A 22,366-nucleotide genomic window follows, 5' to 3' on the forward strand; every position below is an offset into this window, starting at 1 on the left:
TAAAGGATATTTTAAAAATCTATCCCACCTATCTCTGTGTACATATGTGGAATTAAATACATAAAAATGTAAACAGTGGTACTTATCTCCAGTGGTGGGATTATGATTAAATGTTTTTTTTTTCCTTTTTCTGCATTTTCTAATTTTTCTAAAGTGAAATCAAGCTATATTTATAATCAGAGACATACTTAGAAAATGGTTTCTTCTGTTTCAGATCTCCTTGGTTCTCTTTTCATTTCTGAAATCAAAGAGGACTGGCCCCATCAGAAGACAAAACTCCTGTCTAGGATCAGACATCTTCAGCTGAAGTATGGTTTTATCCCCCAAATAATTATTTTGAATTACTCCACCATTTCAGTCCCTTGGTCTTTACCACATATAATTCTCTCATCCCTAAGGGATCTTGAAGAATGCTGAGCCCTTTGTTCCTGTCCCTTCTGCCCCCAGAGGCTGCTGCTTCCTCTTGCCTACCACAGGAAGTTTTTCCGTATCCCACACCTGTCAATATGGTAGCTGCAGATGCTCCTACAGGAACTACTCTTATTAGAACCACTTCTTCTAATTCTGCTTTTGCTAGTGGAAGTGGAAGGAGATAGAAGTGGAAGGAGATAAACGATAGGTGGTATATTAATTGTGGAAATGGGAATGAGAGTTTGAAGGCATTGCTCCCATGAAGGTCTAGTTGCAGGTATGAAGTGAGGAAAAGGGTGAGAATGTGGAGTACAGGAGGTTATTGCCATGATCCTCTGCCTTTTCCACACAGAATTTTGCCTCTCCCACTTTGGAGATCCCCCAGAATCTAAAAGTCTTTTTCCCACATCCCCCGCACTCTCCTGTTCAGAAAAATAGCTATTCTCATTCTTTTATCACTACCACCTTCATAAGTGCCTGTAAGGCAGCTGTACTAGGCCCACCCCTACCAACAGTAACTGTAGTACTTGCTGCAAGGTCTGATTCTTTCTCCTCTTTCTCCAGCACCATTTGAACTCTTCCTTTATTGTACCAGCACTAATCTTAGACCCAGCAGGAAAAATATCAGTACCTGCTCATCTTTCTAAATACACAGGAGACATTAGGATCCACAGGATATCATAGTATCTCCTCTCCTCCCCAGCCAAACAGTTATATGTTTGTCCCCCCCCCCCCCGACAGCCCTCTTTTATTCCTGCATTCCTATCCCAGGTAACCAAGGCCCTCCCTGTTAGTCATATCTCAGAGAAAAGGGATTTCTGGTATGACAGGATAGTTTTTGTTGTCCACACCCTCATCTCACTATACCCATTCCAAGAAGGTGTCCAGATCTTTATCCCCGCCTTATACCAGAGGAGATTTACAGTACCAGCCTGTATTTAGTTTTATATAATCCTGATCATTTTTTTCTAAATTTTTCATTTAAATTCAATCAATTAGCATGTATTGTATTATTAGTTTCAGAGGTAGAGTTCAATGATTCATCAGTCTTATATAATACCCAGTGCTCATTATATCATGTGCTCTTCTTAATGTCCATCACCCAGTTATCCCAACTCCCCACCCCCGCCTGTCCCACCACCCTCAGTTTGCTTCCCATGATTAAGAGTCTCTTATGGTTTGTCTCCCTTCCTCATTATCTTGACCAAATTTTGCTAAGGAAGAGAGGAATTACTTAGAGAACAGAGTGAATGGAGGAAGAATACTGTTTATGATACCTAAGCACTCTTTAATCCCTGCCATGACCCCAGAGAGAAGATAGAGTCCCAGAGGGGAATGGCTACCTGGTGCATGTAGGGAAATGGACCCTAGGCATTAGGGCTTCCAGCGTTGGCAGACATCTCCAAACCCCACTGACCCTGAAGAAGCAAACATGCTTAGCTTCAAGGAACCATCTGGACTTGGTCAGTAAGGGTAGCATGGAATGAAGGCCCCAGAAAATACACTTCCCCCTCCCATTCTTGGGTAATTCTTATTATGAAAGGGGCCCTCTCATAATGAACAAGATTGAACTTTCCTTCACTTTGTTGGGAAAGAAGGAAGACACAGATTTAAGCTGCCACCTCTGACCAACCTGTCCCAACACATGACACAGAAGATACAGGGGGCAGTGCATACTCTTTATTACTAATTTGGATCAGAAAAACCCTGGAAGATATTGAGCTAGGTAAGCTGGGCAGATCTCATGGGGGAAACTATAACATCTTTTAACTATAACATCTTCTAACTATAACATCTTTTAACTTATAACTATAACATCTTTTGTTCAGACTGAAGATGATCTACCTCCCCACCCCCTGGGCTCAACCCTGGCTCCCTCCTTCAGCTACTTCAGAAGAGCACAGATACTTGTAGAGAATACACCAAGTGGGAGAGAAGGGGACCAGGGGAATTCTCAAGAGTGTTTGTCCCAGTCCAGTATTATTTTTAATCTAATCCAAGAGAAGCACGATGTCTGTCCACCTTGCGAGCTCTTCATCCACTCTTGACTGGAGAGGGACTTGGGATGGAGGTAGACAAGACTGAGGGTTCATGTGTATAGCCAATACTCCCTCAAACACTTTCTTTAAGTCACCCAGTAGTCTTTCAGGCAACCAGGAAGAATAGTTTTTCCATCTCAAAGGAAGAAATTACACTTTCAGAAAAGTCCTGCCTTTACTTCCTCATGCTACTTTCCAAATCTTTGCCACTGCTCATTTGTTTCACCTAGGAGCAATGAGATGATTAGTCTAGTAATTCTTCTCATGAAAGTCTCTTATGTTGCTCCCAGAACTGCAAAAATAACTGTTATTTTAATTGGCTTTACCCAAAGGCCATAGTATACACAAGGCAAAGAAGTCACCTCTTATCTCAAAGTATGCTCCCTCTTATTATCTAAACAAACTCACCAAAAAGTTATGATGTGTGCATTAAATATTAACATATGGCTCTAGCTCCTAATATACACTAGGTAATCAACAACTACTTGTTTAATGAATTAAATGTAACCCATAAAATTTGCTATCGTCTATAGAATTTAACATTGCAAACCCCTCAACTCTTCCAAATTAATCCCTTGTCCCAACAGAGAAATTAAATTCTAACAAAATTGTTTTGCTGTCCTTTCCCCCCTTATGAGTGCCAGAGCATCTCTTCTTCCCTGACTTCCTCTCATTTTTCTCAGTTACAGCCAATGGGGGTCTCAGTGAGGTGTGGGTCAGCTGGAATCAAGGTGTGATTTCTTTAGACTCCTGGGAGATCTTCTAATGGGATGGGTTCGGCTTCTTCAACAACAAACAATTTCTGCAGGCTCAGAGACACAAAAACAGGCCTTCACCTATAAAACTTAAAAACAAGAAGCAACATGAACACTGTAGTAATTTAAAAAGGAATAATAACATTTTCAAGGAAAAACAATACTCCTGAAATTCAATACAGTTGTAACTTGAAAACACATGGTTGTTACTAGCCAGCAACATAACATTTTCAGGAAAAAGAGGTTAATAAGAAAACAGAAAAAAGTGAAAAAGGAAAAGGCTTCATAACTTCAACCTCTCCAGGGTGTCAACCAGTCAGCATCAGTTATCCAGAATCCACCATCTGTGAACTTAAATGAAATTAGGAAAAATCCCCTATTTAAAATGTGTGATACTCAAAAAGTAGTCTATCCTTGTTAAAATAGATATATAAAATAAAAACATAGATATATCTATGCTCGTGTGTGTGTAATCAGAATGATAAAAAGTGATTATTGGTATTGGGATAATGGACTACTTTATTTAATTTTTCTGTACAATAATTTTGGTTTTCAAATTTTCTGTGAAGTAAATGAGCTACTTTTTGATCGGGGTAGGGGGGCGTCTTACGAAATTGGTTTTTCTTTGGAGTGTTTCCATTCTTACTTACCTTCCTAAAATTAGTGAGGTTCTCCTGTGTCCAGGCCTCCACTCTCAACTGCCACACAGACTTTCTTGCATTGATAGCAGGTTGTGCACCATGAAAAATTCATAGCTTTACACCATGGGCAGTCCCAATTCTTTGGACTGCATCCTGAGGCAGGCTTCTCCTGGAGTTGGGAATCTGAGACTTTTTTCCCTTTTAGTGGCTTGGATTTCTGCCCTGGAGGTTGCTGTTTCTTGGGGCTTTTTATCACACCACTGCTCCTGCTGCTTCCCAGTGGGGATGTCCCCTGGGGCCTCTCTTGATCTTCTTGGCTGTGGCTCTTGCTGTTCTCCAGGGGGTACTTCTCCTGGGGCATCAATGGACATTCCTTCTGATTGGAACTTCTGTCTTCCAGGGGTGTTGTCCCCTGAGGACTCTCCAGATCTTTCTGGCTATGGCTTCCACTGTCCTCCAGCGAAGTCTTTCCCTGGGGACACACAGGACCTTCATCTTGGCTCTGGCTTCTGCTGTCTCCCAGGGGACATCCTCCCTGGAAGGTCTCAGAACATTCCTCCTGGTCACAGAACCTCTGTTCACACAGTGGTGCCATCTGCTCCTGGACCCCCACTGCAGCCCATTGGCCAGGTGGGTAGACCCCCAGGGGTGGCATGAGGGGCATCTGGAGTGGAACTGCTGTTGCTGTTGTTGTTGCTGCTGCTGTGTCTGCTTCCACAACTACTGAGTGTGGTAGAGGTGCCCAGTATGGGAATCCCATTTGGAATGATGCAGAGAATGGGAATGGATGTGGCACCTGCACTGGCAGAGAGGTCTGCAAAGCCTGGGCCCAGGAGCTTGGAAGTGCCTGCACATAAAGCATGGCTGCGGGAGCTGCTGCTGCGGCTGCCGGAACTGCTGCTGCGGCTGCGGGAGCTGCTGCTGTGGCTGCGGGAGCTGCTGCTGCGGATGCCGGAGCTGCTGCTGCGGATGCCGGAGCTGCCATCCGGGCCTCCAAATGGTGCATGGCCTGTGCCTCTGTGGCCATCATCTTGCTCTTCTCATCCATATCCCCTGGCCAGGCAGCGGCCCCACCTTGTTCTGCTCCTGACTCAGAGGTGACCTCCTGAGGAGGTTGGTCAACCCGGCCCGACTTCTCCGCCCGGAGCAGTCGCCCACGCAACACATTTCTCTCATCCACCACATGCTGCAAAGCAGCCTGCGCACATCGAAGCTGCGCAGCCACCTCCTTGCGCTCCCTGCATAGCCGCTGCAGCTCGGAGGCCAGGGCCCAGGCAGCGGTCTCGCGCTCCTCTACTTGCTCCTGCAGCCAATGGACCCGGCACTCCTGCTGCTCCCGCTGCCTTGCGCCCACGCGCACGCTCAGGGCCAGCGCGCTCCAGGCGCAGGCCCGTTTGATGGCGTGCGGCATCTGCGGGTCCGCCACCACGGCCCGAAGCCGGTCCTCGACTTCGTTCCAGGGCCGTGAGCGGAAGGCCACGTAGAAATCTGGGCCGCCACCGTTCAGGAGGACTTCATTGTTGATGAACCTGATCACCTCGGTATGGCGGAACCCGCTGGCGTGGTCCCCAAAGTCAACCGCCATGGCTGCTGCGGCCTAGTTAACCGACTGACTGCTGTGGCCTAGTCAACTGACTGCTGTGGCCTAGTCAACCGCCCGCCTCACAGGCGATGCCGCTGCTGCCGCCGCCGCCAGTAAAGGTCCACCCCTCAGCTCCCTACTGAGTCCTGCCAAAGTCCTCTCCCAGTCCTAGCCTCCTCCTTGGCTTCTTTTCTCCCTCACTACCAAGTTTTTCCTTTAAAAAAAAAAAAAAAAGGAAAAGAAGAAGAAAGAAAGGTGGATTCTCTCACCACACCAGCCCCCAGTGCGTGAAGGGCGACAATAGCGTGATGCGTCACAGACAACAGCTCTGAGCTACGCACGCCACCGCAAGGTGTGCTGGGACCCATTTTTCAGGCTAAGTGCCCCCTGGAAGGCGAACCGGGTGGATGACTGCACTGGGTAGTACAATGGTCCTAGACAGGGACGGGGCACATCAGATTCCTCGGCGATAATAATAGTTGTCGCTCATGCACATAAGGTCTTGGGTGGGACTTTCAAACACACATACTCCCAGTCTTAAAGAAAGGGTGAATCAGAGAAGGTCAGAGAATTTCTAGGGGAGGGAGAGAGTCGAGGTGGAATCTGATGTTGCCAGACCCCCTGTTCGGGGGCATAAATAGGGTGCAAGTCTGGGGTCTATCAAAATCTAGAAAAGGGACAGGACAGTGTTGACAGTGAAGGCTGTGGTTGTGCTACCGCTGTGGGAAAGGGAATGAAGCTGCATGTTGGGGCAGCAGTGGGAACCAGGTAAAGAACAGGAATATGTCACCCCAAAATATGCTACTTTGGCACATTACTTTGAGTTGAAGTTAGTTACTTAAGAAACAGCTGATAAGCAGGACATTCTAACCCTCCTTTGTGCGCCTGAAAGGAGGAACTAAATCACGCATGTGAAGTATATCCACTCTATACTCTATACCCAAAGAGTAGAAGGCACCTTACCACCAGAAATAGGGAATGAATTTAGGGCTAAGAAGGCTACATAAAGGGGCGCCTGGGTGGCTCAGTGGGTTAAGCCGCTGCCTTCAGCTCAGGTCATGATCTCAGGGTCCTGGGATCGAGTCCCGCATCGGGCTCTCTGCTCAGCAGGGAGCCTGCTTCCTCCTCTCTCTCTCTCTGCCTGCCTCCCTGCCTACCTGTGATCTCTGTCAGATAAATAAATAAATAAATAAATAAAAAAGAAGGCTACATAAAATACCTTATTACCTTATTACTTCCTCACTAATTTACAACCCCAAACTCAAACCTCTTTGTCTTATGAATTCTTTACATTTTGCGGGGGGGCGGGGAGAGGGGATTGAAGTTATAAAAGCTACCTGCTTGGGGCACTTGGGTAGGCTCTCTGCCCAGCGGGAAGCCTGCTTCCTCCTCTCTCTCTGTCTGCCTCTCTGCCTACTTGTGATGTCTCTCTCTCTCTGTCAAATAAAATCTTTAAAAAAAAAAAAAAAGCTGCCTGCTTTGGTCACCTTTTTTTGAGTCATATTTATATGGAGTTCTTATATGTATGAAATTAAATTTGTTTTTCTCCTATAAATTGTCTCATATTTATTTAATTATTAGCCCAGCCAAAGAACCTAGAAGGGAAGAAAGGAAAAGTTCCTCATTCCCACTTCTGCAGTTTTGGCCCCTGGCCTACGACCCTCCACTACCTGGACATTACTCATTCTGGGGCTGCTGCACCTGAGAGATCCTGGGATCTGAAAAGAGAACACAGAAGGTAATAATTCTTACCACATCAGTCTCCTGAATCTCATGGGGTCTGGCAGAAGTGAAAGAGAGGGTCCTTTTCTTTTTCTAAATTTAATTTTGCAGAATATATTTGTGTGATCAAGTTCCTTGGATATAGTGACTCTGGTAAATATTTATTATCAGTACTCTTGTTTTCTTATTTTTTAATATTTTTATTTATTTATTTATTTATTTATTTATTTATTTGACAGAGCACAAGCAGGGGGAGGTCCAGGCAGCAGGAGAGGGAGAAGCAGGTTCCCTGCTGAGCAGAGAGCCCAATGTGGGGCTCAATCTCAGGACCCTAAGATCATGACGTGAGCCAAAGGCAGACACCTAACTGACTGAGCTACCCAGGCGCCCCCAGTGTTCTTGTTTTCTATTGATCTCTTTCCTCCCAGAGATGGGCATTGTTTTCTTTGGTCTCTGTCCTTTGTGTCATTTGTCATAAGGAGGGAAACAATAGGGTAGAATACTTCACAAACTGATGAGTTCACGGTTCTCACCAGACTGGCATCTGTTTAGACAAACTTGGCTGTGGGTCCTTTATGTAAAAGCCAGATGAGGTTTTCTTTTCATCTTGTTCTGTCCTGAGCATATGGCCTTGTGACCAATAAGAATATTCCCTCTGGTCTCTGCCAGCCAGAAAGTACAATTACTGGCTTGCATCTGGTAGCCAGCCAAATGGCCTGGGAATCCAACATATGAACTCTCAGGCAACATTCTCTTTGTCCAACTGTGCCAGCTCTCAGGGGAGTTTGCCATGAGGTATCCCAGTTCATAAACGGCCTTTGTTGTCTAAACCACTGTTGTCTTGTTAGTGCTGAAAAAGTATAATTATTTTTTTTAATTTATTTATTTGACAGACAGAGATCACAAGTAGGCAGAGAGGCAGGCAGAGAGAAAGGAAGAAGCAGGCTCCCCGCTGAGCAGAGAGCCCAATGTGGGGCTCGATCCCAGGACCCTGAAACATGATCTGAACAGAAGGCAGAGGCTTAACCCACTGAGCCACCCAGGCTCCTCAAAGTATAATTCTAATAGCACCTGCTCAGTGGCACAGATTAGTGGGTCTGTGATTGGAGGCATCTCGTTCTCATGAGAAACTGGAGACATCATTTTCACTACACCATTCTTAGTACTGGTGACAACAAATGTTTTGTTTTCTTAGGCTAATTCTGGGATTGAGCTCTCTGGATCTTGTGAACACTGCATCTTTTGCACTCTCTTTTGGGATGCCTCTTATGTTCATGATTAAGCTATAAAAAGTCTTTTTGGTTTGAGTCTCTATTGAAATTAATATAAGATCCTGCTTGTCAATGCCAGACAATAAATCCTTTGAATTAGAAAAACTTCAATATTTGAAAAATAATTAAAGAGCTGTCATCCTAAACAACTGCTTTGTTGTACCTATGGAAACACCAAATTATAAAGTGGATACAGAGGAGTATAATTGCTAGCCTTAGAGACTCCCTTAATAAGATTAAAGAATAGAAATTAGAACAAAAATTAAAGTCCACATCCAATATAAATTCCTCTTTTTAAAATCCAGCTGTGTCACTAAATTGTACACCTGAAACTAATATTACAGTGTATGTTAACTAACTGGAATTTAAATAAAAACCTAAAACATAAAATAATAAAATCTAGCCCTGTCTTCTCAGCAAATTCCCTTAGCTCCTAAAACTCCTCCATGTTCCCCAGAAAATCCCTTAAACATCTAGCTGCCTGTTTAAACCTCCCTTTCCCTACAAGATTTACTACAAGCACTCTGGCCTGGTTTCCAGGTCTAGGGTATACATGTTACTCATGTAAATGCTGAAAGGCAGGAAGTGAATTTAACAGAAACACAAAGATGGGTGGTACAATTCACTTTGCCCTGTCCCTTACAACTCCCCATCCTCTCCAGAGCTCTGTAATTGGGCTCATTTGTATTTCCCTTGGATGCAGGGAACAAATCATATTTCAATAGGAAAGAACAGATTGGATTTCTGGTGACAGTCAATGGTCAGAAAGATATTTCTCTTTTAGTTGAGAGGCAAAGTGGGGGGCTTGGGGGTAGGGAAGGAAAAAATGAAACAAGATGGGATCGGGAAGGAGACAAACCATTAGAGACTCTCAATCTCACAAAACAAACTGAGGGTTGTTGGGGAGAGGGGGTTAGGGAGAGGGTGGTTAGGTTATGGACATTGGGGAAGTTATGTGCTATGGTAAGTGCTGTGAAGTGTGTAAACCTGGCGATTCACAGATCTGTACCCCTGGGGCTAATAATACATTATATGTGGATAAAAATTTAAAAATTAATAAAAAGAAAGATATTCCTATTTTGCAGTAGATTGAGCCAAGAAAGAAAGAAATGAAATAAGGTAAGAATCAACAGTGAGAAAAAGGTATACAGGTCTGGTCCAATCATCTTGGGAAAGTGGTCTCCTTCAGCTGTCATCAGCTTCAATTCCTAGAAATCTTTATATTCACATCAGCAGTTGGAGTGCAGATCTAGTCAGGTTTTGGTGCTTTCTGTAGATGTGACACATGGATACAAGGGTCTATTCTTTGGAGTTTGGCAGCACAGGGTTGGTTAACAGTACCTGATATGGGTCTTTCCAACAGGGTTGAAGAGAGTCTTTCTGGACATGTCTTTTCTAATAGATGAAATTCCTGGGCTGCAAGGTATTATGTTTAAGGTCTTTGTCTCTGCAGAGTACACTGTGGAAAGATTGCTCTACTAAAGCATGGTGATTCCCAACAGAAGCAATTAGGCCTTTGCAATATTTAAGCTTATCTCCTTTTACCATTCCTGGATCAAAAGAAGCAGGAGCAAGGACACTGGCCATCGTGTGAGAGTTAATGAATTCCAAAAGGGGTTGACCTGAAATTTAGAACCACTAATGGCAGTGCTGTTGGTTGGGATATTTGAAGATTCTCTACAAATTTTGCCCAATAATGCTATTAGTGCTTTCAGTTAACTCTGAGGATTGAAGGCAGTAAGCACAGTAGAAGTGTTGTAATACTGGTCAAACATCACAGACCTGTTAAAGTGAGTTCCCTGGCCACTATGGAGTTTGAGAGGATTTCCCAGGTAGGGGTGATCTTTTCTAGTAGAATTTTAGCCACAAAACTAGCAGTCCAGTAAGAAAACATACAAACCATTACCAAGACATGTTTATATCCATGAGATAGGGGAAGCTAAATAAAATCCATCTTCCAAAACTTGAGTGGTCCACTGGGCAATTTGAAAGGTCCAGGAGCAGTTGTAGACTGCTTTTTCTGAATTATATTTCGGGCAGGTGAGATAAGCAAAGTAGGCAGTCTGTGATCTTATTAATATTTAGTCACTAGTATTGGCTTATAAAGGTTTTTATCAGTAGACTAATGATTCATTGCATATGTAGTAATGGAAATTTTAGAGTCTCTGGCAGCACCGGATTATTATTTGACTAAAACCAGAATTCCTTTTTTATTGAACCAACATTTAGTAGATTTCCAATATTGTTTTACCCTTTTCTGCGGCCAACTGTTGGACATCTCTAGTCTATTTTTCTGGATTATTATTTGAGGGAACATCACTTTGGCCTAAGGCAGAGGTTTAGTTGTTTCTTCCTTTGAGAGCAAAATACTTTGCAGAAATAATCACCCTGGTGGTTTCCATTAGCCTCCAGGGAATCAAGTTTGGAATGTCCAAGGAACTTGATACTGGACAAAGTGCCTGCAAGAATATGACATCTAATAATATCTGTATATAAAGGCCATTGTTAATTTTATCCCTGCTGGAAGTAAGAAAGCCTTACTGTTTCCGTAACATTTTAAAGTCAAAAGCTATTCCAACTTACCTACTGTTAGTATAAATATTTACAGTTTGGCCTTTGGCTAAAATGCGGGCCTAAGGGGCACCTGGGTGGCTCAGTCATTAAGCGTCTGCCTTCAGCTCAGGTCATGATCCCAGGGTCCTGGGATTGAGCCCCACATCGGGCTCCCTGCTAGGTGGGAAGTCTGCTTCTCCCTCTCCCGCTTACCCTGCTTGTGTTCCTTTTCTCGCTGTGTCTCTCTCTATCAAATAAATAAATAAAATCTTTTTTAAAAATGCGGGCCTAATCAAGAATGGGAGAAGATATTCTCAAATGACAATACAGACAATGGGCTGATATCCAAGATCTATAAAGATCTGCTCAAACTCAACACACACAAAACAGATAATCACGTCAAAAAATGGGCAGAAGATATGAACAGACACTTCTCCAATGAAGACATACAAATGGCTGTCAGAGACATGAAAAAATGTTCATCATCACTAGCCATCAGGGAGATTCAAATCAAAACCACATTGAGATACCACCTTACACCAGTTAGAATGGCCAAAATTAACAAGACAGGAAACAACGTGTGTTGGAGAGGATGTGGAGAAAAGGGAACCCTCTTACACTATTGGTGGGAATGCAAGTTGGTGCAGCCACTTTGGAGAACAGTGTGGAGATTCCTTAAGAAATTAAAAATAGAGCTTCCCTATGACCCTACAATTGCACTCCTGGGTATTTACCCCAAAGATACAGATGTAGTGAAAAGAAGGGCCATCTGTACCCCAATGTTTATAGCAGCAATGGCCATGGTCGCCAAACTGTGGAAAGAACCAAGATGCCCTTCAAAGGACGAATGGTTAAAGAAGATACGGTCCATATATACAATGGAGTATTATGCCTCCATTAGAAAGGGTGAATACCCAACTTTTCTATCAACATGGACAGTACTGAAGGAGATTATGCTGAGAGAAATAAATGAAGCAGAGAGAGTCAATTATCATATGGTTTCACTTACTTGTGGATCATAAGGAATAACACGGAGGACATTGGGAGATGGAGAGAAGTGAGTTGGGGGAAATTGGAGAAGGAGACAAACCACGAAAGACTGTGGACTCTGAGAAACAAACTGAGGGTTTTGGAGGGGAGGGGGGTAGGAGGTTGGGCGAGCCTGGTGGTGGTTATTATGGAGGGCATGTACTGCATGGAGCACTGGGTGTGGTGCGTTAACAATGGATTCTGGAACACTGAAAAGAATTTTTTTTTTTTTAAGAGTATACAATTCAGTCTGTTGGGCCAGTTTAGCCTAGGGCAAAAGTGTTGCTTCAGTGACTTCAAAAGGAGTTTCAATAGCATACCCAGCATCATATTTATCATTTTCACCTTTTAAATAAGAACCATCAGTAAACCATGGAGAGTTAATGTTATACAAAGCAGTTTTCCATAAGTTAACATGGATAGGAGGTGATCTGTCAGAGTCAAAGGCATGATGGGTATTGCCATAGAGAAGGGAAGACAAGTGGAAGGGTTAAGATTATTACAGTGAGAAAAAGAGAGTTTGAAATCCAATTTTGACAGTAGCCAGCTAGCCTGAGAAAACCTAATTAGCACTCAGTTTGGGGATGTTCAGGATGCCATGAAGCTTATTTGGATTTAAATACAGCCCTTGTTCTGAATATCAGATCCCGCAAATATCCAACCTGAGTCTGAGCAAATTGCAGCTTCTCTTTGCAGACTTTTGTCCCTTTAAGGTTAGAAGTTTTAACAGGTAGATGTTGCCTTCCTGCAAAGAGGCCTGAGAAGGGGAGGAGAGAAGCAAGTCGTCTACATATTATAATAAAGTAAAGCTTCCAGCTAACTTTATATCATTTAAATCCACTTTTAAGATTTGGTAGTAGGGAGGATTTTTAGTAAAACCCTGGGCCATTACTGTCTAGGCACACTGCTTTCCTTCCCAAGTAAAGAATTATTAACTGACCTTATCCACAGAGAACTCAATCACAGAAAAAATCTGATGGAGCAAATAAAAGATATTGCAATGTCATCTGATTTACTTAGTTGACTATTTTGGTTGCTATCAAACTCTAGAATCATCTCACCCTTTCAGGAGAAAAATTCCAGCATGATATTTCTCTAAAGAATCTCAGCCTAATACATGAATAAGGGTGGAGGAACTAAGAAGAAAAGGGAATAAGTTTATAGATAGAAACCTTTTTGTATTTATTAAAGATCCCCTCTCTTTGAATTGTTTCAGTACTTTGACATAAGGAGCTATTTAATAACAATAGGGTCAAGCACCAAAAGTGTAGCTCCAGTTCATAAGAAGTTCATAAGTTCATAAGAATTCTCTAAGCCTGGTAAGAGGAATGATTGGGAAAAGCCCTGTAGTTCTTCAGAACTGTATAGCTGGGTGTTTGAAGGGTATCGGAAAGGGTGGTTAAAGGGCTAAACACACATAGGATGCTTACATTTGGAACAATCTTTCCTACAGCATCTTGGTTTTTGCAAGAGTGGCAGAGGCCAGGAGGGGTTTGGTTTTGTTTAGGGGCTTCTATTTGTTAGATCTGGAAATCAAAGATCTTACTGGTATTCCTTTTACTTGATCATATAAAAAGGCAATGGGGTTGGTCTCTCATTTAAAATTCTAGAGATTTGTTCAGGATCATCCCAATTAGCTGTTTTCATCCAGCGTTGGGCTTGGCCTTCACCAACATGCATGTGAAGTAGCTGGAACAAATCTAAGGAACGTGTTTGGTAAGTCTGAATGACTATATCAAATTCCTTGGCAAATCTATGGAGAACATCAATAATTCCAGGAAAATCTTTGTCTATGGCTTATAGTTCAGCTTTAGTCAAGGGGACATGGGAAATTAGGGGCTTAGCATTAGGATCTTAGCAAAAGAGGTGATTTCAGAGTCCTCAATACACTTGGAAGCCTCAAGATACAAATTGAAATAGGGGTTCCATTCAATTTTTTCATTTTAGAGCAATGGTTCTAAGAAAAAAAAAAAAAAAAAGATCGGGGAGATCGAAAACATCCCATGATAGCCATTGGAATTCTAAATTATTTTTGGTTAAATTGGTCCAAGTAGTAAAAATTGCACATGAGCAGGGACCATAGGGTTTGTTTGTGTTTTTTTTTAAAGATTTATTTATTTATTTTAGAGAGTGAGAGGAAGAGTGGAGCAGAGGGGTAGAAGGAGAGGGAGAGAAAACTTTAAGCAGTCTCTGCACTAAGCACAGAGCCTGACTCGGGGCTCGATCTCATGATCCTGAAATTACAACCTGAGCCAAAACCAAGAGTCAGACATTTAACTGACTGTGCCACCCAGATGATCCAGGACCATAATTTTTGAACATAAAACTGGCCTGGGTAATAGAAGGAGGTCCCTCCTAAGAGAATTTAGCAGATGGGGATCCCATTACTCAAAACCAGAGGATCAGAAAACAGAAGAGTACTCAGCAAGAACAGCAGTGCCTTCATAAAAACAAGAACAGATCCTGAATAAAGTCAGAGAGCTCAGCCAAAAGGAAGGAGTTCATATCCAAGAGGAGACTTACTTAACTAAAAGGAAGAAGATGACTCACAGAAGCAGAGAGCATAAGGGACTCAAGTGGGTACTTCACATGATTCCGGAGATCATTAGTTTCTGATGGGTTTGTCTCCTTTGGGTCCCTTCCTGGTCACCATAGTCACCATGTAATGTTGACCTTAGAAAACGAAAAATCTAGTTATTTTACTACCAATTTAGTGCATTCAGGAATAGCAGAAAATTGCAATTCAGGACAAGTAAACTATGGCAAACCATTGGCAAGTCTGGAGGATAGATGAGATGAGCCTGCTTTTATACAAGAAAAGAGGAAGCTGGAAGGGGCTGTTTTGCTGAGTTCTCATTGGCTCAGTTTTTGCTGGTCAAGGAGAAATTCTTCCTCCTGCTGGGATATGAAAAGTTTCTTTCTCATGGGGGAATGTGAAGTACGATGTTCTAGAAATAATTCTAAGTACACTTAATTTAACAACCTCAAACCTCCTCTCTTCATCTGAACATGTGTAGATATTATAAAAGATTGGGACTTTAGAAACAGAACTGTCCTGTACTTAAGAAAAAGATAGAAACTTACTTTTAAGAAATAATTACCCTACACTTCTGATAGTAGAGAAATATACCACAAAACTCCTAAGAGAAAACATAATTTTTGCTCTATCCCTTGAAGATCTAAATCTTAACATGTCTTTGAAATATAAACAACCCAGGAGATAAAACTCTGCTCACAATCACCTGAGACTAAAGAAAAAAGGGAAGAAAGAAGCTTTTTAATATACAAACTTCATTAAAGGCTCCTTTGCCCAAACACTAGTTCACAGCCTTCTTAAGATTACTTATCAAAAACAAATACAATTCTTAAGAGTCTTCTCCACAAATATTAGTAAAAAGTTTTACTTTTTAAAAGTAGACTTTTAAAAGCAGGTACACATTTTACTTCAATTACAGAAACAGTTTGAATCCAACTGTTATTTATAAAATAGTGAGTTCTGTATTACTGTACCTAATTCATGACCAAAATTTAGAATGAAATTTATAAGGTCTCCGTATGTTTATGTATGTCTATAAATGTATGTCATGTATATGTGATATTTTCTTAAACCAGGATGGTATTGCCAAAATTAATTTTTTAAAGGCTCCACTTAATGGCTTAAAGAAAAATAAACGCTGATCAAAATAAATACTTCTAAGCTTTCAGAAATATATTTGAAACTAACAGAAATGTTTTTCAAGTTCACGTGATTTGGAATAATCTTCAGTAAATAAAAGCTAGCTTAATTATATTGGTTTAATTTTTAAAAAATAATGTCTTCAGAGTTATCAGCATTAAATGTAGGGCAGACATACAACTTTTATTCCACCTGGTCTTATTTGTCAAATAAGTTCATGTTATCTCTGTTAGAAAAGTAACTTGAGATGATGGCTAGCTGCTTTAATATCTCGTGAAATTTTCATGAGCAATCTAGATATGATTGCTTTAAACAAATGATTTAAATAGATGTAAATGAGATAAAAGTTAATAAGTAAAGTTTTCAATAATAATTAGATTGTATAATATGTCTACTTAAATAGTTTCCAAAATCTTCTTTGGTAACTTTAAACCTTAAAGTTTTGATAAATTAAGTTAAATGATGGAAACTCATTGACTGGATTATTTCCAAACAAATTAAATACTGAAAAATTAGTTACTAAACATAGGTCTAACCCCTTTTGGCTTCTTATTACAGAGAAACTAAAGATATTTGGCTTGGTCAGTAAACATGTTCTGTGCCACACTGAAAAACTGTACTATATAAAAAAAGTATATGCTTCTAAAAATCATGAAATATATTCATAAATCTGCCAACCTAAAGAATGTTGGATTTAACAGATAGTTCACAATTGCTCCCTTTTCAGCTTTTACTAGAAATTAAAGTTTCTAAGGGTTAAAAACTATAATTAATTTAATAATTAGTTAACTAATGAGTTAATTTAGTAAGTGTACTTAAAACTCCCAGAAATAGTAAAGGAAGTGGTTTGGGCTTCTGCCTTCAGCTCGGGTCATGATCTCAGGGTCCTGGGATCGAGCCCCACATAGGGCTCTCTGCTCATCGGGGAACCTGCTTCCCCCTCTCTCTCTGCCTGCCTCTCTGCCTACTTGTGATCTCTCTCTGTCTATCAAATAAATAAATAAAAATCTTAAAAAAAATTAGGATGTGTTTTTGACTAAGAAAAGTATGAGGTATGGAAATGTATTTTGTTAAAGGAAAAATAGTAATTTTGTTTAACATAGAAAATCTGGTAATTTCTGATTAACAAAGAAGAGAATAGAGAACAAACTAAATGGATATAGAAAGTTGAAAAGGAAGAAGGAAAAAAATCTTTCCTTATGTAGTCAAGCGGGCTAAAATTGAATAAATTTAAGGGCTTTTAAAATAAGTTTTAATAAAAATTGTATAATTATGCTTATGTAAAACTAAAATTTAATATTCTTTCTTCTGCTAAAAGGACAAAGTTTTCTTTGACTATTGATCTGCTTCTGATAAGAGATTATGAAAGACTTTTTTTTTTAACCTTTTAAGTAATCTGATTAGAAAACAAAGATTCTGTGTTTTATCAAAATAATTTAGTGTGTTTCATGCTGTCTTCATCAGGTCTTTCATTGTTTAAAACTCAGTCTTAATGTTAGAAGAGCTAAATTTTGCTTACAGCTCTGTAACCTTTTGTAACTGCCTTTAAATTGTCACTTTGGTTAAATGTATTGTTCCACAGTGATCTGTGATCCTATTTAATCAAGTATTTTAAAATCTTTCAATATTTTTTTAAAGATTTTAGGAATCTTATACAATTTCTTGTATAGAAATTGACAGAAAAAGAGTACGAGTAGGGAGAGGGAGAAGCAGGCTCCCTGCTAAACACAAAGCCTGATGAAGGGCTTGATCCCAGGACCCTGGGATCACTACCTAAGCCAAAGGAAGACACTTAATGGACTGAGCCACCCAGGTACTCCATAACCTTATAATATTTTTGACAAATTTCCCCAAAATCAAATTTTAAATGAAGTTGATGTAGGAAAGACATTAGGGTTCAAAGCTGATGGCCAAGAAAGAATTTTTGAGATGTATTTGGTGCAAAAAGTTAATTTTATTAAAGCAAAAGTATCCATGGGCAGAAAGCTTCACTGGGGTCATGAACAGTGACCTATTATATACTTTCAAGTTGGGAGGGGGTTAGGGAGAGTGTAAGTCTCTAAGGAATTTTGAAAACAAGTTTTCCAGGACCTTGTGGGAGCTAGCTATTATTGTTAAAAGGTCATTTATTACCATCTAACAAAACCTTAGTCATGAAACCCTTCAGATGTATATTGGTGGGCCATATGCTTGGGGAAGATTGATTGTCAATCTTGGGGGTTTAGAGACAAAGGAAATTTCTAAAGGAAAGTTTGTATGTTAAAGTAGGCTTGCAAGATCCTGGAGTGAGGGGGTGGGGGTCGGGCTATGATTGCCTTTTGCCCTTAGCAAAGTGTCAACACCAAGGCAGTTGAATCTCTAGAGGAATGTCACTCAGTCTGTTTCAAGCACAGAGTCAATTACAGTCAATGGGCTGTAGGTAATAAGAAAATTTAACAATTTTTCTTCTGCCTTTGGTCCCCACATCAAAATCATTTTAATGTGGAACAAACTTTGAGATTTCCAGAGGGTCCATGGAACATCTCAAAGTTTTGTTCTCTCTCCTCCTAGTGAAAGAGATGTTAAACATTAGTGTTGTTTATGTTAAATTACATGGTCAAATAAGCATTGTCAAATAAGAAGTGATATTTAACCTCCTTAGGTTATGTTCATATGGGTATAGGTTATTAATGTAAGTGTTACAGAAATTGTATAAGATTCCTAAAATTGATATGTAGTGTTATCAGTCATAATTCCAATTATTAATATTCCATATTAAAGTATATGTCACAGAAATAACCAAATTTCCTTGTCAATTGTATTATACTGAACTCTTATCAGATCTTTAATCATGGCCATTTTTAAGTCCTTTACCATTTATACACAGTTGCTGTTTAACTCTGATGCTTTTGCAAGGATGTTCCTGCAAAAGTATTTCATCTTCAAGGAGACCCACAGAAGGGATTCTAACAAGTACATATTTCAGATGACTTTCAGACCATACCACTAACTAAGGATTTACAGAACTCTAATGAAGAACATGACAGCTTCATTAAAATGCTAATAAAAGATCAAGACAAAAAAATTAATTACTTGGGACTGAATGAACTGATGAAGATGATTATATAATTTAAATGAATTTTTGAAACATTTTCGCTTATTTAATTTTTTATCTAGATTTAAGGAAACTATTTTCTCTTTTCTCTTAAACTACCAGCAGTTTGGTAAAGTATACCTTTGTGAAGATAAAACAATTATTTTTTTCCTTACCTGATCTCACCAGAATTCATAAACTCCTGGCGAGTATTCTTATTTTTGTGGTAGTATAGTTATTTGTAGAGTTCCATAAGAATCTGTTCTTCTTATAACATGACATAATTGAAACATTAGTTATATGACCAAGGCTTTGACTGGAATGTCATATTTGAAAAAGATGTACATAGACCCAGATATGACCAGAAATCCGTAAGGACCTAAGGTTGACTTTCAGTAGCAAATATAGCCCCTTGGAAAAACAGTCTAGTAACTTGTTTACAAGGTTCTGGACAATCTCACCAGATGAGTAAGGAGAATTCCTTCCTGCAGGCTCAGGAATCAGGATATTTTGGGAACCTCAATAAGAAAGGAATTAATCCAAATGTGTAAGTATTGCAGGTCAAGACTGATGTTGTGTGTGTCCTTGGCTTGGTTTCCTAGGCTCAAGAGACTTCAAAGAGTTCAATCTGAATTTTTTTAATGAAAAGTTCTAGTGAAACAGACTTAAAGGAGCCTATATGGTCTATCACTATATTCTTGCTGTACTTATGAAAATAATCAAGTTTATTGTTTAAAGCCAAGTTTAATGAGACTAGACTTAACTTGCAAACAAATTAGTCTTACTTTGTTTATCTCTGATAGAAATGAGATGACTTTCAAGAAAAAAAAATGTTTTCAGTAAAATCTATAGCAGTCTTGTGGATATCAGATTCTGAAAGACCCGCGGATCCCCTTACCCAAGAATCCAACACTGCCACTGGATGCAATCAGCAAGAGGTTCTTTATTGTTACGCAGGTGCCTGCGGGTGGTCAGCAGCTCCTGCTAGCTGAGCACCCCTGGCTGGGGTGGTGCAGGAGCAGTTAATTAGTTAACGACGGGGGGGGGGGTCTTTCAATTCTAGTCTTATTTATTGTCTTTGAGGTTTTGTTATCTACCTATAAATTGCACTAGACTATCCAGAATTCTTCCACCACAATTCTCCAAAATAACATTTATAGTTTTTCTCTCTCCCTTCTGACTTGAAACGACTAAGAACTAAAACTGCCCTTTTCCTGAAGCCATGCAAGATAAAACTGGATAACTAGATATAAACTTCAGAGAAATTACAGCAGTTCATGTATGGACAGTCTTCATGTCTGTTGCTGTGTGGGCCACTCAGAAAGATCACCAGAGACATTCAAAGTACAAACTAGGAAAATCTGTCAGAATTTCCACTGCTTGCCTGCCTTCACTCCATCACAAGATGCTTTGAGCAAGACATCTAAAAATTTTTTGACTGGCTGCCCTCAGGACTCATACTGGGTTTTTAGTCCACTCCAAATATTAACCATTGTTTTCCTTTTGTTTCCATAGGAATACCTCTTATTAAATACCTGATGTACATATTTACACCATACAGGCCTAACTTTGGGAGCATACCTACAGCACTGCCTCCTGAAATGAAACACGGTTATTTAACTAAACTGACCAATTTTCAAGACTAAAAGACTAGCTCAGTTAAATGGAGAGATCTATCAACTCAACTTCTGAATTGTGAAATTTCTTGCAAGTTTCAAAGGCAGGACTGAAGGAGAGCAGAATATGCTACCCCAAAATATGCCATTTTGGAATATTGATTATTTTGAATTAAAGTTACTTAAGAAAGAGCTGGAACAAAAAGGACATTGTAATCCTCCTTTGTCTCCCTGAAATGAGGAAATAAATCTCCCATGTGAAAGGTACCCTTCCTGAGACAGAAAGGTAGAAGGCATCCTTATCACCAGAAATAGGGAATTTAGGGCTGAGAAGGCTGTATAAACAAACTTTGTTTCTTACTCACTAATTTACTACTCCCAAAATAAACCTTCTTGTATCCTCAATCCCTCACAGATTTGTTGTTTCTTTATTTAGAAGGTATGAAAGCTGGTTGGTATGGGCACTTCTTTAAGTCTCATATTTTTCTGGGGCTCCAGGACATATGAAGTTAAATTTTTCTCCTATTAACTTATCTAATGTCAATTTAACTATCAGACCAGCCACAAACCTAGAAGTGAAAAAGGGAAAAGTTTCTACACCTGCATAGGTTCAGTTATGTACCTGACACATGAGTAAAGGGAGAACCTGACAGCTATGAGGGATTGTAAGTCTCAAACCATTGGGGAAGTTTGGCGATGGGCACTAGAAAGAGAACCACTGTGATACTTGAGTGGATAAGGAAGAAAGGGAAGCCAGACCAAGATGCTCTGGAAAAATAGGGAGCTATCAAGAGCAGGAGGTTATAGTGAAGATGAGTGACCTGATTCTGTGAACAAGAGGGAAAGACATTTCTGATTTCAGCATTCCAAACTGGAGTACTCTGATGGATGATGAGACAATGTTTGTGAATATGTATGGAAAGGTGACTTGTGGATGCTGAATCTCAGATCTTTCTGGGGATTTCCAGAGGATACCACAAGCCATGTAGAGTGGTTTACAATTATGGAGTAGAGCAAAGGGAGCTGCCCTTTGCTCAGCTCCTTCTCTTACTTCTTGGTTGCCAAACTGTCCTCGAGCCTCCTGCTTAGTTCCTGCCTAACTTTTTCTCACAATAAACATTAAACTTTCCCTTATCAACAATCAAGCTAACTTCACATATGATTTAGATCCCAGCCTCTTCCATCTCTTCAGAAAGTTCAGTCCAGTCATGGTCTCTCCACTCTCTTTTCTATTTCAGTCTCTTCCTCTCTACTTATTCCTTCCCCATCACAGTATGAATAAGCTTTTAAGCTTTTTCTATGCTGTATAATGTTCTTGTCTACATTTCCTGTACCTTAATCTCCACCCATAAAACTGCAGAAAGTGTTCTAAGGGCACCACTAGTAACCGTCTCCCCTCTCTTAATCCAACTTTCTTCTAACTTGAAATGTCTGTGGTCTTTGACTCGGTTGACCACTCCCTTTTTGAAATTCATCCTCCTTTTTCTTTTGGAACACCAAACACTCTCAAATTTTCTCCCATCTTTATGGCTACTCCTTCTTAGTTTCCTTTTGCTCCCTGCTATGTTTCCACTCATTCCTAAATGCTGGCGTCTCCCTGAAAGTTGTCCTCAGACCCCCTTCTTTTCCAGGCACTTTCCCTCATTTCAAATACTTTATCTGATCTTGTCTATTCTCTTGATCTTAACTACCATCATTAATTGTGAAAGACTCACACAGCTTTCAAGTCCTCCTCCGTGTCCTACTAAGCTTCAGATTCATGAACAACTTTCTAGAAAGCTTTACCTGGATCTTCCATATTCACCTTATTCTCTACAAGTCCTATTGTCATCAACACTACTTTGAATTAATGGATTGCCAACTTTCTCAACATTTCTAAGGATCTGCTTCCTCAAAGAGTTGTTGCAAAGGTAAAATAAGAGCATATATATTATATGTATATGTATTCATATATATAGTCTTATATATATGTATATGTATCCATCTATATATTCTTAC

At 40.2% G+C, this 22,366-nt stretch overlaps 1 protein-coding gene and 1 pseudogene across 1 annotated transcript; one reads left to right on the forward strand and one right to left on the reverse strand.

Moving 5' to 3' along the window:
- Positions 1–3,861: 3,861 nt before the first annotated feature.
- Positions 3,862–5,602, reverse strand: LOC101670556 (testis-expressed protein 13D-like). The gene has a single exon (XM_045068281.1). The coding sequence runs from the start codon at positions 5,429–5,431 to the stop codon at positions 3,866–3,868; it is 1,566 nt and encodes a 521-aa protein (XP_044924216.1). The 5' UTR covers positions 5,432–5,602; the 3' UTR covers positions 3,862–3,865.
- The window catches only part of LOC101670858, a 74,633-nt pseudogene continuing 57,784 nt past the window's right edge, over positions 5,518–22,366 (forward strand).

The sequence above is a fragment of the Mustela putorius genome, unplaced genomic scaffold (assembly GCF_011764305.1).
Source record: "Mustela putorius furo isolate JIRA1106 unplaced genomic scaffold, ASM1176430v1.1 tig00003901_pilon_pilon_pilon, whole genome shotgun sequence".
NCBI lineage: Eukaryota > Metazoa > Chordata > Mammalia > Carnivora > Mustelidae > Mustela > Mustela putorius.